The sequence below is a fragment of the Ambystoma mexicanum genome, chromosome 3p (genome assembly GCF_040938575.1).
Source record: "Ambystoma mexicanum isolate Mex_15411 chromosome 3p, UKY_AmexF1_1, whole genome shotgun sequence".
Taxonomy (NCBI): domain Eukaryota; kingdom Metazoa; phylum Chordata; class Amphibia; order Caudata; family Ambystomatidae; genus Ambystoma; species Ambystoma mexicanum.
This window is the reverse complement of record NC_090925.1, coordinates 187740704-187757155: the sequence shown is the minus strand read 5'-3', so window position 1 is coordinate 187757155 and position 16452 is coordinate 187740704. Positions and strand designations below refer to the sequence as shown.

At 45.3% G+C, this 16452-nt stretch overlaps 1 protein-coding gene across 1 annotated transcript in view; it reads right to left on the bottom strand.

Moving 5' to 3' along the window:
• LOC138580226 (centrosome-associated protein CEP250-like) overlaps positions 1–16452 on the bottom strand; it is a 1782457-nt gene that overhangs the window by 1633789 nt on the left and 132216 nt on the right. The window contains exon 5 of the mRNA XM_069650593.1: positions 15249–15343. Coding sequence (XP_069506694.1) covers positions 15249–15343 — 95 coding nt within the window. The remainder of the gene's footprint in view (positions 1–15248; positions 15344–16452) is intronic.

Below are 16452 nucleotides of genomic sequence, written 5' to 3'. Positions count from 1 at the left end.
GAGGGATGCCCCACTCTTTAGTCAATTCCTCAAAGCTTTCTAAGGTTAGTTTGCAGAGGTTGGACACTTGAGGTCCCACAAATAGAAAATCATCCAAGTAATGTACGACTTGAGCCTCAATCCTTTGTAGTGCCCATTGCAAGAATTAACTTACTTTTTCAAAAAATGCACATGGAATTGCGCACACCATTGGTAGACATTTATCAAAGTAAAAGTTGTCTTCAAAATGGAAACATAACCAAGTGTGCGATGTGTTATGCACCGGAAGTAATCTAAAAGCTGACTGGATATCTGCCTTAGCCAGTCACTGCCCCTTGCCTGCCTTCATAACCAGTTCCACTGCCGCCTGAAAATCAGTGTATGCCACTACTGCTTCAATGCTTGAAATGCCATCCATTACTGATTTGCCCAGAGGGTATGCTAGGTGGTGTATCAGTCTGAAATCACCTTCTTCCTTTTTCAGAATTAAACCCAACGAGGAGCATATGCATTCCAGAAAGGGGACTCAGGGAAATGGGCCCCACACCCTTCCTAGATCAATTTCTTGCTCAATCTTCTTCCCGACTAGTACTGGGTTTTCCCTGGCCGATTTAAGGTTAGGGGGGGGGGGGGATGTCCTGTGAGCTATGGCCCTTGAAAGGGATGTCAAAACCTGGCAGGAATCCTTCTCTAATAATAGTTCTGCATTCTTTGTCTGGCAAGACTTGTAACCATGTTTCTTTTGTTTCGACCCCTATCGGTGATCTCCCCAGCGTAACTATTCCCTCATAGGTTTTTGGCCTCAAAATGTTTTGGTGCCGATGTTGGCGTGGCCCTTGTACACTTGGTGCTATTATGCTCTGCTGCATTGGTGCCAAAATCTGCGCTTTTCCCCAATTGTAAAACTCCTTGTCGAATTTCCAGCATATTGTAGAGCTTCCCTGTACTGATGCCCCGGACCCCCGACCCGCCCACGCCTCTTTGTGGTGTGGACGATCTGTAACTGGTGTTGGGTTCCCAGCTCCATTGGCCCCCTTTTTGCTTCCTCTGAAAGAGCTGCCCACTGAACTCTTGTCGGATGTTTTGTTGCCTCCAAACCCATAAGGTGCCCCTGCCTGGTTGCTTATGTTGTATGTGGGTGGTTGCAATGCCTTATTTTTTAATCTGTTGAACGTGTACAGATTGGCGTCTTCCTCTTCCCACCCATGATCCAGATAGCTATCCATCTGCATGCGAAACTCCCCATCGTACTCAAGTCATGCCTCCCCTCCAAACGTTTTATACACCTTTAATACCTATATGCTATTATGGCTGTACCCTCCTTCAGGTATTTTTCTATTATGGTGGACAAAATATGGAAGGCTGACGGCCAATTTTGGAAATTCCACTCCACTGGTGCTTTAAGTGTACTTTTTTTGTCTTTTGTATCCTCATTAATATCAAAGCCCTTCTTAGGTATTCGAGAAGCAGGAATATTTCTATTAATACTTTGCGCCAAATTGCTCTTTACCTTGCTCTCCATGTGCCAAGCTAGGGTCCTATTGATCTTCGTATGCCAATCTCTCCCTGCTAGGTTTTCACCATACTTAGAGACTGGCCTGCCCCCAATGGGGGTGCTAGAGGGACAGCCTACATAGCCGGCGGCCCCTATGGACACCCCTCCCGGGTTCAGCCATCACCTCACATCCTCCTCCCCCTGTAGGAGGAAGTGGGCATCCCCGGGACCGTCACATCTGGTCTCGGACTCTGGAGAATGCTCATAAGGTAGGGGGCTACGCAGGGTTGTACACTTTTTTTCCTGAACTCCTGCCGCTTGAAGTCAGTTGTCTCGCATCGCTGGAAGGGAGGAGCTGTCTTGTGTTGAGGAAGAAGTTTTGGGGTTCCAGTCCAGGTCCTCACAGTAGTTTTGTGGGAGGTATATTTGCAACAGCAAGCTAATTATGTGGTGGAGCTGTAGTCTGGCGAGGAGCGGGTTAAGTTCTCCTTTGTTTGGAGCCCGAGATAAATTTGGCGGGCTCTGGTTTGCAAGGACGGCCTGCCAGAGTGTGCCGCAGAGAGTTTTGGTTGTGGTGTACAACAGTTGGTGGTTTGCAAATTAATGCATTTATTGTTAATTCTAGTGTGCATTGTCTTGACTCGCCACAAACATATCAGATGGTCTTTGTCGCATTTTGAATTTCAAATATCTGTATGGCCAATCCTGCACCACGCCCACCATTTTCAAATGTATACATACGGCCCCCGCAATAACGTCTGTTTGTTTTGCCGCATGTTAGCCTGCTAGTGTATGTGGTGGTCCCACAATCCCGTGTCACCCCAATCATGTTCAAATGTTTATGAGGACGAGAAGGGTGGATCTGATGGCTTGCCGTGCCGCGATCCTCCCGACTGTTTTTGTTTTGTCGCGGCACCCCTGCTAATGCATGTTCAAATGTTTATGAGGATGAGAACGGGTGAATCGGACGGCTGCTGTGCTGCAATCCAACCGACTGTTTTGTTTTGCTATGGCAGCCAAGCTGCATTTTGGTGCGCTAAGGAAGGTTTCAGTCCCCTATCCACCCTACCACCCTGTCAGGATTCCTTGGTACATTTCTAGAGTTTCAAGGTTTCATAACCTTAAAAGACATACCATTACAATTCCAAGGTAAATTAAATAGACTTACACATTTACATTACTTAATTAAGAATTCATCATTAGCATCAGAAACCCTTTTGAATGTAGGTTACTTAGAAGTGTGATGTTTGGGTTATGTTTGGATTGACAATTGAACTAGTATAAATATTCCTTAATGTACATTCAAGAATCACTTGACTGCCCAAAGCAAGATAGAGAGTTTTTTCTGCAGCACTAATTGGTTTAAATAGTTATGAGGTCATTTGGAATGTTGCTTCGAGTTTTCAACTGCCTTTCATTTTAGTATCCTTTGAGACAGGTCGCAGTTTAGTTAGCTCTAGCAAAGAATATATTTAAGTATATTTAATTCTTAGTATTTCAAGAAGATTTTAGAATATCCAATTACTACTAATTCTAAGCTGAAGTGAAGTTTATCCAAGAAGCTGAAGAAGTCGTACAGATGAAGCAAGCTAAGTTTATTTAAACTAAAAAATGTCTAATGTCAAGGATTTTCAGTTCGTATTATTTTTGAAAAAGACTGTGTGGAAATCAAACGCTAATATCTATTCTTTTTGAGGAAAACAAGATTCAGTGTTACTATTTTGAACTTTTATTGTTACGCTTCAATTCTGCTTCTGAAAGTGTTTTTTCCTGAACAACTGCGCGTTTAATATTTACTAACCAGGCGCGCGTAACTCTTTGTGTATTACTCGCATGTTTGTTTTTCTCGCTCGCAGTTCTTTCGGGAGCGTTATTTTTCGGTTCGAGTATTACGTCACGCGCGGCTCTGAGGTTAGAAGAATAAACCTTACAAACGTTTAAAGCGCGTGTAAGCGTTGTGAAGTCATTTCAGGAAGTGCTTGTTTTGCAGGACTATTATATTAAGCACGATAAGCGTCGTGACGTCGTTTCAGGAAGTGCTCGTTTTGCAGGGCTATTATATTGAGCACAATAAGCGTCTTGATATTTTTTGTTCTGAAGGCATCGTTTCTAAGAACAATTGAGTAGAGAAGTGTCGTGTCGGCTGACATTCGTTTTTCAGGAAGTAAACGGCTAGTGGAACTCTTTACTGCAATGCCGATCTTTTAAGGAGGTTACATTTTTTTTGACATTGTAATTTATTGCAAGTTTATAAAGACTCTAATTCAAGTAACAGACTTTCCATATGCAATAAATACGAGAATAAGTATTTTAAGAAGTTCATTTATGAAAAATATTATCACAGTAGAAGAAGAAGGAAACTTTGAGTTCAGATTTCCAGACTTCAGCTCAGCTACTAACTGAATAAGCCTATCAGCAATAAAGCATAGGCTACAGGTACTATAAGGAGAGTGGTAACATTTTAGTAAACTTAGCTAGAGTGGATTGATTATTAATATATACATATATATTTGTCTCCTAGATCTCACAGACACTGAGGTGTATTTCCAGCTCCAGAGAACTACAGTGCCAGCAAGTGAAGATCTGTCTTTTGTTATTTTCTCCTCGGGTTTGCCTGCTTGGTAGTTTTATAAGTTGAAGGGCTGTTGGGCAGGCAGACCTAGGGGGTCTGGTGGGCCCAGCATCACTCCTGCAGGAAGATTCAAGTTTGGACCTGACAGAATGAAAGGCCGTTGAAAACTCAAAGCAACATTCCAAATGACCTCATAACTATTTATTTGGACCCGACACAGCCCCAATGCAACTAATTCTTCGCCCACGGCCATATGAAATTTGTACGTCAGGAGCCGCATCTGGCCAAGGCCGACAAGACAAGTGGGGGAGGGGGACATGTGGTTTTTCGCTCCCACGCCTACGGCGCCTGGATAGGAGGGGCATGGTTTTGTGGGTTCTGCAATACAGGTGACTGTACAGATTTGTTTTACGGCAATATTTACCGCTCAGTATGGCAGACCATTTTGTGTGTTGGAGCTAGGCTAATAGCTCAGCGGCCACACGCTCGCCTTGGAAGAAGGACGACACTCAGCAACGCAGGTTTCATTCCAGCGCTTCCTGAGGCGGGTTCTGATATACCAATGAGAATGACTGAATTACAATTTAGAAGGAAGCCTTGTGGCAAAGAAGCAGTTCGTATTTCAAAGTATTTATTGCGCACTTGTAAGGTGCCTTGAACAGGGCAGACTCAAAAAGGGGCAGCGAAGTGGGCAAGTAGCAGCATCAATTTCGTAATGCTGAAGCGAAGAGTCATTGCGAAACAGTTTTGCAAGTAGGTGTTATTGGGGGTGTGCGCTTTAAAAGGTTTTTATGGGATTAGTACAATGGGTCTTGTATAGATTGTAATTTCCACCAGGTAGATGGTGCAGTTCTTAAGGCACACAAAGACCAGGGTAAGGGGTGAGGTTACATTGCCTGGTCGGCTGGCGGGTTTTCCATTTGTGGAAATGTGTTGAGACGAAAATGGCACTGGGTGCCGTGGCGCAATCAGGGCATGCAATCTTAGGCCAACTGCAGGACGTGGTCCGAGCCCATCAGCGGGAGCATGGAGTACTGCTGCAATGTGAAACATATTTTGGAAAAAAATATGTTGTTTTAATTTTTTACTCGCCAGGGAACACAGCGTGATGAGGGGACTCCTGTGTGCTGGGGTCCATGTCAAGCTATTATAACAGTACAGTTTCTGTACATAACACAGGTACCGGTCAAATTAGAGGTTCGAGGATTGCGCAGTAGTTCAACACCAATTGAGGCAAAAATGAAGATTTTCGGTAAAGCAGAGGGTGCTTTGTAATACACAAGGACAGAGGAGTAATTAGTAGTGTGCTAAGGGTCCTTGCGGGCTCAGGGTTTGATGGGCATAGAGCAATACCCAATTCACATTTTGTCCCCATCATAACCGGTCCGCAATGTAGATTGAAGGGTCACAGGACATGTTCCATACTATTGAGGCCGTCCCCGACACTCCCAGCGATATCGAAGAGGAGGAGGGTGACCTATGGGCACAGTTTAAGGAAAAGCTGTGCAGTAGGTGAAAGGATTTGGCCAAAAAGGTTCTGAGAGATGGTCAAGAGCCAACTTGTCAACCCTTGGTGATCCAAGAACAAATATACCCACCCCATGTAGTGGACACACCGCCACCAAATGAGGTGTGCCCCAAGGTTCAAACCAAACGGAAGCGTCAGTCCAGGGGTAAGAAGCAACTGGTTACCTGCTGGTTTCTTCTCCGCGCTTCCTCTTCTGACCTCTCGGGAACCCCACTTCTACACCATCTGATTCATTTCCGTTGCTGTTTTTGAGCAGGACCTGTGATCTGCTTCCCACGCTGTGACCCACAGCAGCGACAGGCTCAGGCTGTTCACGGACTCATCAGGTTCCCTGGGTTTTGGGGCAATCCTGGACAGCAATTGGCGTGGTAAGGCTTGGCCTACGGAGTGGCATCAACAGGAACATCACATTGCTCGAACTGTTCCCCATCGTGGTAGCCTTTAAGATGTGGGGCAAACAGTTGAAGGACAGAAAGGTGTTGCTCTGGTCAGACAACCTGGCAGTGGTTCAGATCATAAACCAGAGGTCATCTAACAACACAAGGGTTTTGAGATTGCTTAGAGAACTCAACAGGTGCATGCTTGCATTAAACATTGAGGTCAGAGCACGACATATTCCGGGGGTCAAAAACACAGCGGCTGACTCTCTCTCGTTTACAGTGGGAGAAGTTCAGAGGAAATTGTCCAGGAGCAAGCGAGGTGATGACCCCATTCAAAAGGCAGTGGTGGGCATGATTGGGGCGATCTGAGTTCTCCGATTCACACGGCGCTAGCACCAGGCACGGCAAGTCGATACAAGGCATGATGGGAAAGGTTATTGGCCTTTCAAGACGATTTGTTGGAACGGCGGAGGGAACTGCCAGTAAGGGCCTTTGTAAGCTGGTGTTTGCGCTCGGGGAAGACCAGGGCATGGATGGCATACCACTTAGCGGCAATAGCTCATTATTTCAAGTTGGGGGTAAAGGTGACCCCACAAAGGAACATTACATTATAATGGCAATGAAGGGCTGGACGAAACAGGTGGTGAAGAAGCCCGATGAAATACGGCCCATTGACATTATAAAACTGCATAAGCCTAGGGGAGGTGTGCCGGGACAAATATGAGAGGGTGTTGTTCAAATCGGCCTTCACATTAGCTTTCTTTGGGGCATTTAGGGTGAGAGAGCTGGTCCGGGAGAATAGGGATGTCAAGGGAGCAGGGTTTCTACAATTTGGTGATGTACACATGACAGAAGACCGGTTAAGCATGTTAAGAAGGTCTCAAACCGACCAGGAAGGGAAAGGGTGTACGGTCGCGCTACGACCCATAGCAGGGAGCATAGTATGCCCAGTCAGGGAACTGAATGCCTTTCTCCAGGAGAGGCCTCCAACAGGGGGGCTGGGAGGGGCAGGGTGTCCGCTTCTCATTCACAGGGACGGGTCTGCATTAAGCCGCTTCCAGTTTAGAAGGGTCATGGACATGGCACTGGGAAAAATTGGGGAAACAGAGGGGGTGTTCGGGGCCCATTCCTTTAGGATAGGGGCGGCCACTTCAGCAGCAGCAATGGGCATGGTGTCGGAGGACATCAAATAAATTGGGAGATGGAGATCAGGGTGTTTTAAAAGATACGTCAGACCCGAGAATCTGTGACCAACATGCTGCCTTCTCGTCCTACTAACAGTGACATGGAGGAAAAGGAGGTCCGTCTGGGTAGTAGGGCACTCCTTTGTGTCAAGGGCGGGGACGAGCTGGACGACAGAACAGGAGGAATTGACGGCTGGTGAACTCAGGATATGGTGGCACGGGTGCCTGGGATGAAATGGGCACAGTTGTAGGGGCACGTGCCCAAATTGCTGGGTAAGCAGCAAAAGTCGGACATCCTGGTCATACATCTGGGGGGTAATGACATGACAAGCCTGGGGAGGGAGGCTTTAATGAGGGAAATGATGTTCTCATTACAGGGACTGGCGTCACAGTTGGGAGAGACGGAGATCATCTGGTCGGAGATAATCCCAAGACAGGAGTGGAGAGGTGCTGAGAGCCACTCTGCAGTTGAAAAATCTATAAGAAAGCTGAATTGTGCCATGTCAAAATTCTGCAGGGGCAGAGGTTTTCCTCAGATCAGGCACGGCCTGATTAATTTGAAATGCCTGGCAAATTATCTTAAGGATGGTGTACATTTAGCGGCGATGGGGATGGATCTCTTTTATTGGAATATCGGCACTAAACTCTTGGAATTGTAAAATGAGGAAAGGGGGAAGACACAGTGGACGGTAACCCACCTGTGGCATGGCAGTGTTTGGGCGACCAAGCACAAGAGACAGACTTCGAATGAGCCAGGAGAAAGCCGGAAGGGTCTTCGCTCTTCTCAGACCAGCGCCTCTTGGGAGCCTAAGCAGCAGGTGCGTCTGGTGGTAACAATAATAGCTCAGCTTCCCCCAAAGAAACAGCGCTCTCCCCGCCCAGGAACACCTGCAAGGGAAGGCAAGGCTTAGACACGAAGAGTTGGGAGAGTTGGGCCTACTGTGGACTTTGTGGAAAGAAAGGGGGAAGCAGGGTGTTGGAAACGGAGAAGTCGCTGCATCTTCAGAGCAGCTATTTTCACCAATGTGTGCAGTGTGGTTTTATGATATTGTGAAAATAAATCTGCTGCTTATTTATGCCAAAAAAACAAGACAAGGCTCATTCTGCAGTTTACTGGGGGAACGGAAGAATGAGCAAGTGCAGTATTTTGGGTCCATATGGATGGATGCACGGGTTATGCAAGTGACGACGGAAGATAAAAAGAAAAATGGAGGAGGCACCCTGATAACTTGTGCATTGTCCTCCTCCTCTCCTACTCCTCCTTCCCCCCTGGGTAAGGGGGAGGGGCCGGCAGAAGCACTGAAAAGTTGGGGAAAGCCCGCGGAGGACCAACAAAAGAAGGGGGCGGGGACACCCCCTTTATAAACGGGCAGGCTCCTTGCTGCAGGAAGCATCCAGCCCCTGCAGAAGGACGCCTGCCCGAGAAAGGAAGGATTTCGTTCAGAACCCACCCACCCTACAAACAGGGCATGATGGGGACAGGGCCTGGTCGTCGACGTCGCAGGACGGCAAGGCAAGGCAAGGTGAAGGCAGTGTTTGGGCGACCAAGCACAAGAGACAGACTCGGAATGAGCCAGGAGAAAGCCGGAAGGGTCTTCGCTCTTCTCAGACCAGCGCCTCTTGGGAGCCTAAGCGGCAGGGGCGTCTGGTGGTAATAATAAGGGCTCAGCTTCCCCCAAAAAAACTGCGCTCTCCCTGCCCAGGAACACCTGCAAGGGCAGGCGAGGCTGAGACACGGAGGGTTGAGAGAGTTGGGCCTACTGTGGACTTTGAGGAAAGAAAGGGGGGAAGCAGGTTGTTGGACACAGAGCAGTCGCCGTATCTTCAGAGCAGCTATTTTCACCAATGTGTGCAGTGTGGTTTTATGATATTGTGAAAATAAATCTGCAGCCTTTTTATGCCGAAACAAGAGAAGGCTCATTCTGCACTTTACTGGGGGAACGGAAGAATGAGCAAGGGCAGTATTATGGGTACAAATGTACGGATGCACAGGTTATGCCTGTGCCCTCCATCCTCCTGGCCTCTGACCAGTCAGGGGCCAGGAGCCTATGCAATGCTTCGAGAGTATGCCTTGAGGCAGGCTCTTCGGATATGGGGCCACTGACTGGTAGCTGGGGAGAGTAGTGGTATGTTGCTAACCCCTCCATAGCAATTCAACTGTCTAACCTATCCAGGAGAGTTTGCATAAAAAGGAAGCAAGCACTTCAGTGGACCTTCATTATCAGTGCAGCGCTGTGCATCTCACACAAATACAAAGGCCATGACAGCATAAAAAGCCCTTCCCCTGCCGTCATCCATTTCCAGTCTCTGTGACAAGGCAGTATGTATGCACGAGGCAAGCTTTCTCCCTCTACTGGGGCGTGGTGGTGCCAGGACACCCTTCTGCACTGGGGTGGTGGGGGCTTTCTGGTGGTTTCCAGTATGATGCAATTTCAGGTTGCACGAACACCCCAAGGCATGCGACAGTTGATGCCTACTCTGCTACGTTTTCTTCAATGACTGTAGAGCCAGTGCGCATTCCATCAGAAGCACTGCTCTAGCTGCCCAGCTTTCACCAAATGCAGCACGATGCGGGTCTAATTGCCGAGGTCAAACGTGTTCATGTGCCTTCCTCTCTCCTCCAACCGACCCAGCAATATTCCTCGGCGACGACCATGTGCGCAGGCAACACTATCAACATTCCAATCTCCTTCTCAACAGATAAAACCATAACGGGCCTTCAAGGAGAGCCACCTACCTATACCTCTTTGCAACTTTTAACAGGTACAATTAATTTTTAGACAAGCATTATATGCTAACAACTTAAATGGTAGGTGAAAAGGTGTTTACTGCATGGCTTGACTCCAAGAACCCAAAAGGGAAGTCTTGTGCAAATGAGCCTGGAGTTACAGTTATAACACGCAACTTTCTAGGTCTCTTTCAAGCGAGGGCAGAAGGTGCCATATTTCTCCCCAGCCACCAAGCAAATCTATGGGGAATACCAACAATTTTACAGAAACAGAAAAGGAAAGAACACTTTAAACAGTAGTATAACGTATGAATAACCCGGAAGAAGACTGCGCCCAATTTTCAAAGAGGTTGTTTTATTTTCAAAGTGCCCTTAAGTGATGACACGTGTTTCGGTGTCCCTGAGAACTTTTTCAAATCAGGGCTATTAGTCATAGCACCATAGGTCATAACAAGAGACACCAAGGATAATCTTCAAAAGAGCACAGACATTGAGAAACAAACTAAGCCCTTCGGATCTACAAGACACAACGAAGGAAGAATCATTGAACTGGCTGAAAGCAGCTACCAACGGATTCAGGAAATGCGGGACCTGCACGATGTGCAAATATGCACACAATAAAAAAGACTCATTCTCAAGTAGCAATAATAAGATCTTGAAAATCAGACAACCCATCAACTGTAAGACAAAATATGTGGTCTATGCAATCATCTGTGTGTGTAAGTTGGTGTATATAGGCAGTACGATTAGAGAACTCAGGACCCGAGTACGAGAACATTTAGCAAAAATCGGCAGCCAAGATCCCAGACTGCCACTTGCATGCCATTGGCAAGAGAAACATCAAATGAATAATAAGGCAGACATCCAATTCATTGGTCTACAAAGAGTGACATTAGGAAGACGTGGAGGTGACAAAGAAAAGAAACTTAGACAAATGGGAGGCCAAAATAATTTGCAAATTCAATTCTACAGTATTTGGCCTTAACACAGACAATGAAATGGTCTCTTTCTTGTAGGAACTCAATTAGCATCTCTGTAAAGTTTAGTGTGTTATCATCACATTGCTCTTTATTTTTATTATTGTTATTCTTTCCCATGCATATTTTAGTATTTACACGTAATTAGTGATATAGCAAACTCTACATACTCTTGTTCTTTCCATGTGGATGCTCACTGCGACATCACGCAACTATCTTATTATGTGTGTAATTAAAAAAGAGAATGGACTCCTTCCCCCCACATATAGCCATTCTGCATGCCGTTTGACCAATAGATTACGTTTTGACTTATGTACATATACAGCAAGATGTTAACTATAACATTAACTTTTCTGACTGGTTTAGAAACCATGGGACAGTATTAATTGTGACTAGACACTGTCCTCTTGTTTTAGCGTGGCCAACGCGCACGCTCGCAAATACAATGTTCTTTTAATTTAACACTGGTGATATGTTCTTTTAATTTAACACTGGTGATATATACTTTCTCACAGGACATAAATAATAATGCGGAATTCAATTATACACTGAACACAGCCATTTTGAATGCTCTTATATCACATCTGTACATTCTACTATATTACATCTCTGGAACACACTACATTTTAATATGGCCGCCAGGAAAACACTGGACTAAATAAGGAGAAGGGACTGACCAGGGTGCTCATCCCCATAGCAACGTATATACACACACAGAGGACGCCTAATGGTGCCCCCTCGAGATTCTGTGTAACACGTGATCAAACGCTGTATCGGTACGAGTGGTAAGAGACCGTCTGGCATTTCACGGCTCTTTTTACTCAAAAATACGTCTAATTACGCGTACAATAACGTGCAGGCATAACTACTCGATGTTTCTGCACTCTATACTGAACCTAGGTGCATTATTGTGTATTTGATCCGCTTTGTTAGACGATGAAGGACCAATGATATATGACTGTACTGTTTAGAGGCTACTTAAGCAAGACAGTTTAAAGCAGATGCTAGCACAAACGTTTAATGTTACTATAAAAAAACTTCACACTGAAAGAAATACCGAGTTAATACCGAGTTGCAATTGAATGATTAAGCCAAATATTACTGTTGTAACGGTTGACATTGTCAATATTTCATCTTTGTAGGGATCTAACCTGTTTATTGTGGAGGATTAATTCCAAATCTAATAGGGGCACTAGAGGAATCCAAGGTAATAATCCTTATATTTACTATGAGATTTTCAATGAACACATTTGTTGACTTATAACAACCATCAAATACATTACCTAACAAGTGTCTTGTACTTATCTCTCTCAAAAAACCCCTTCTTTTACCACCCCCTTTCCCCATCCCACTTATTGCCTGGCTTTCATTTTCATTTTGACTTATGTTTTTGTTCTTTTGAAACTCTGTTTTTGGTTCTCATATTAAATTTTTGAACTCTCCTATCTATGTGGATGTCTGATTATATTATATGTTTAACATGAAGAAATGTCTCTTGTTATGACCTATGGTGCTATGACTAATAGCCCTGATTTGAAAAAGGTCTCAGGGAGACCGAAACATGTGTCATCACTTAAGGGCACTTTGAAAATAAAACAACCTCTCTGAAAATTGGGTGCAGTCTTCTTCCGGGTTATTCATACTTTATACTTATGTTCAAGGGGGTTTTTCCTTGGCTAAACCCACAATCCGGTGAGACGCGACCATTTGCATTTAACGAATCCCGTTTGAAAAACACCTAAACTCAACAAAGCTGATGTCGCCATGTTAGACCAAACCGCTGCAGCCAACACTTTAAACAGTAAGCTGCATAATCGCTGTAAAAATCTGATGTTTAAGAAAGTTTTCAAGGCAAAGTAACACATTTTTACAAGTACTTCAGTGAGGAAGAATGAAAATCTTGGTTGCACTACCTGGAAGCAATGCATTCCTGCGGCACTTAAATCGAATGTAATGCATACCTAGCCATAGTCATCTGACCAAGTAACAAATGTAATGGACATGTTTAGAGTCAATGACGATAAAACACGAATGAAGCACACTTACATTCACAGAAATCCGACAGACGTGCAGAATCCCAAGGAAACCACGCAGGAAGCAGTGTGCAATGCATGCTGCCTTCAATGGGGCAGAGAAACTTTAATTTCAAATCTCATTTCTTCCTTGCATCTGAAATATGGCTGCCCGTTTCAATTTTGGTCCACTGTAGTGTGTATCAGGGACATCGCAGGTATGATAGCAGAAGCATGCTTTGGGCATGGTTGAGATCAGATTATAGAAACCATTCATTGAAGGCGCATGCCATTTGAATTAGTTATCACAAATCATGCAACCTTTGGTCTATGGGTTTCAAACCAAGTGTTTCTCCAGTTCCATTTGAGTATTCAGAACGAGGAGGTTTCATGATGATACAGTTTTAGCCACATATACACCTCCTCCGGACCTAATGTCCACTAGCTCGGGGTGGCACCCCCGCCCATTAGCCCACAAGGTTAATCAAGGGACTCAGTCATGGGGATGACTCCAGGTCGTAAGGACCTTTCTATGTTTTTCTATGACTTCTAGTGCTTTGAGATGGCTTACGTGCTTTGCTACGCTAAGTTAGGATCGTCTATATGTGGTTTCAGAATTGTTTGCCCATCATCGAGACCTCTGCCTGCTCCCCACACCAACGCACCAAAATGCTATGCTCCAACACACACTAGGCACACCATTGAAGCCAAACACATAAGGAAATGGAATACCCTTCCCCAAAAAACAAACGGAACACTACACCTGTACAGAAGACTTGCATGCTAACCCCCAGGCAAATGCAGGTACGTGAGGCACACATACACCAAATATGCCTAGACAGATAGCAGCCTTTTCTATGGATTTTAAATAAATATTGCTTTACAAGGCGTTTTACAAAGGTATGTGGTGCTTTTAGAACAAAGAGGCTGTTACCTTAGCACCAAAAACACTTAAAACTCGAATGCTACCAAATACTTTCAAAGCACCGCCTTGTGGGAACCGATGGGCAGAAGCGGCAGAGGTAGTGCCATCCACAGGGCATCAGGGACAACAGGAACACCTCTGGTCGCTGGCGGGAGATCTATACCGTTTGGTGCAGCGACGGATTCGTTTTTTATTACGAACTTAATACCGGAGAACAGTCTAAGTGAGGGGTCATCATTCGCACAAGTGTTGCTCTGTGTGGTCTTGCTTCCAAGACAACCGCATTGCCCCCGAGCTACCCTCCCGGCCAGTGCATTACTATTAAGCATTTCAATAATCCGAATTAGATTACACATTCACAGCAGGCGTTGTTATAGCCAACACCGGCTCCTAGCTGATACAGCAACAAGCACCCCATTGCTGCAAGTAGTTACTTAAACACATGCATGCATTGCTGCATAACATCGCAGTGATTGCAGAGCGCGCGCGCGCGCACACACACACACACACATTCTAATGTTTCTACGTTACAATATCCCATGAAAACGAAAACTACCCCATTGTAAAGACGAAAGAGGTTAAACAAAAATAATACTAAAGTATTAAAAGGTTAAAAAAATCCACAAAACTTCTGAATGATGTAATCAGTAACAATGAACAATGTAAAAACGAAGTAAAGGTCATTTAAAAGGCCCCACTATTTAATTTTTTTAATGATTTACTGTGCAAAGCATTAGATTTGAAAGTTAAATTCATTTTTAAAGAGGGGGACTTGCACCAATGTAACCACAGCATTCTAAGACTCTCTTAAACTCATTGTCAAAGAATATAGTGCTACAATGCGAAGTGGGGAGGAACCCGCGCACCCTACATAATTCTCCACTTCTGGCAACAATAACCATTGGAGATTTCCACTGTTTCTTAAAGCAACACACAGCACTTCTTTTAAACTGCTCCCTTTCTCTTGCATCCAGCTAAGTGAAAAAATGCCTCGACCACGTCAAATGTCTGGGATTTATGTCCCTTACACCGTTTCCAAGAGCGACATTGCAAATGCTAGAATGCATGGCCTTTGAAATGGATAGAATAATTTTGATAGAATAATGGCGCGTTAATTCTGCATTCTTAAATATATACTGTGTTGCAAAGGAACGATATATACAAGGCTTTTTTTTTACTCTGGGATATTTTCCATGCATTATTCTAACTAGGCCGGCTTCTAATTATGTGCAATTCTTGGTCATTTGCATTATTAGCCATGCCATGCAAATGACAAATTTTCCTCTGCAGCAGATCCCACAGTAAACGAGTGAACTATGCCAACAGCATGCACGACTTTCCCTCATCCTGCCCAATGACAGACTCAGTTCCACTCCCCTTCAGTTTGTGCAGCAACGGTTCTTGTGCAATTCTTGCAACCTAGCATCTCTTACTCTCTCCCCAATTGCAGAGACTGCATGTTTCTTACCTTCGCTGTTCCTCCTCCAGCCGGATAAGCAGCTTCTCAAGGCTGTGCCGCCCTTCTTCCTCGTGATGCAGCTCCACCGCCCTGTCCTTCGTGTGCTGAAATGAAGATATAATTGCAAGTGTTATCCCCTTAGGACCTTCTCGATTTCTCCCCTGTGGTTTGAGCCTACCATGTGCTAACTTCCGTAACCAGGGTGCTGGGGACAACGAAGGTGATAAAATACATATTGTCTTGTGTGGATGCAGAGGTGTGAAAGGAACAAGGAAAGGAAACCAAACACCACAGAGGGGACGTTGTGCTGTATTTGGCAAGGAATGATCACTCGGCGTGAGCTCATCTATGTTGAAATGCTAGATTTTAAAGCACTGGGCATTCTACCCAGGAACCCTTTGCCTACTGCTCACTGTCGTGCAGAAGCGGCTATCAAGCCCGTCATCGGCCTGAGACCCCTTGATGCAGCAGTGCATTCTTCCTTCAGACTCCCTCCATTAAACACCTGTCCACAGACTGTCTGGTCATGGTAGCCAGCATCTCAATCCGGAATTTCATCTGCTAGCTGTGTGATTTTATAAGTTTGTTTGCTCTGCGTGCATCCCTTTTGAGAAACCCGAGGGCATCCTCACATCTACTCCCCTTCGATCCTCTTCTCTGGTGGCTAGGGAAAGGCCATCACTTTTTGATCCTGACCCTGGGGGTCGAGAAGCGAGGCAGGATCACCTGGGTGGAGGGTCCTTGGGGATGAGATGTCCATCGGTGAGACATGGTATCCCTCATTTCCATTTCAGGAGGAAACCCTAATCCCAGAAGCAGTTATGGGATATTGCTACCTCTGTCCCACTGACCAGGAAAACGCCAGGAGATACCATCAGTGTAGAATAACCAGGAAGAGGGCGAAGGGGAAACGTTTCAAGGGTGAGAAATGGTATCCCCACTTTCCCTTCTGAGAACCAACCTAACACTCCCCCGGCCTTTATGGGCTATTGTAACATCGCCCCTAATTTTCCCTCATTCAACCTACTACAGTACTGGGACGAGGAAGAGGTGACTAGGAGTAGTGAACACTAGTAAGTCATTTCACCACTCTAGTACTGAGGCGAGGAAGAGGTCTGCAGAGTGTTGTACAGGTCAGGCATGTCCCAAGTTCTCCTCTAATTACAGTCCGGCAATTACAATTGGGAACGCCAACTCTCTGAGGGTCAGACGC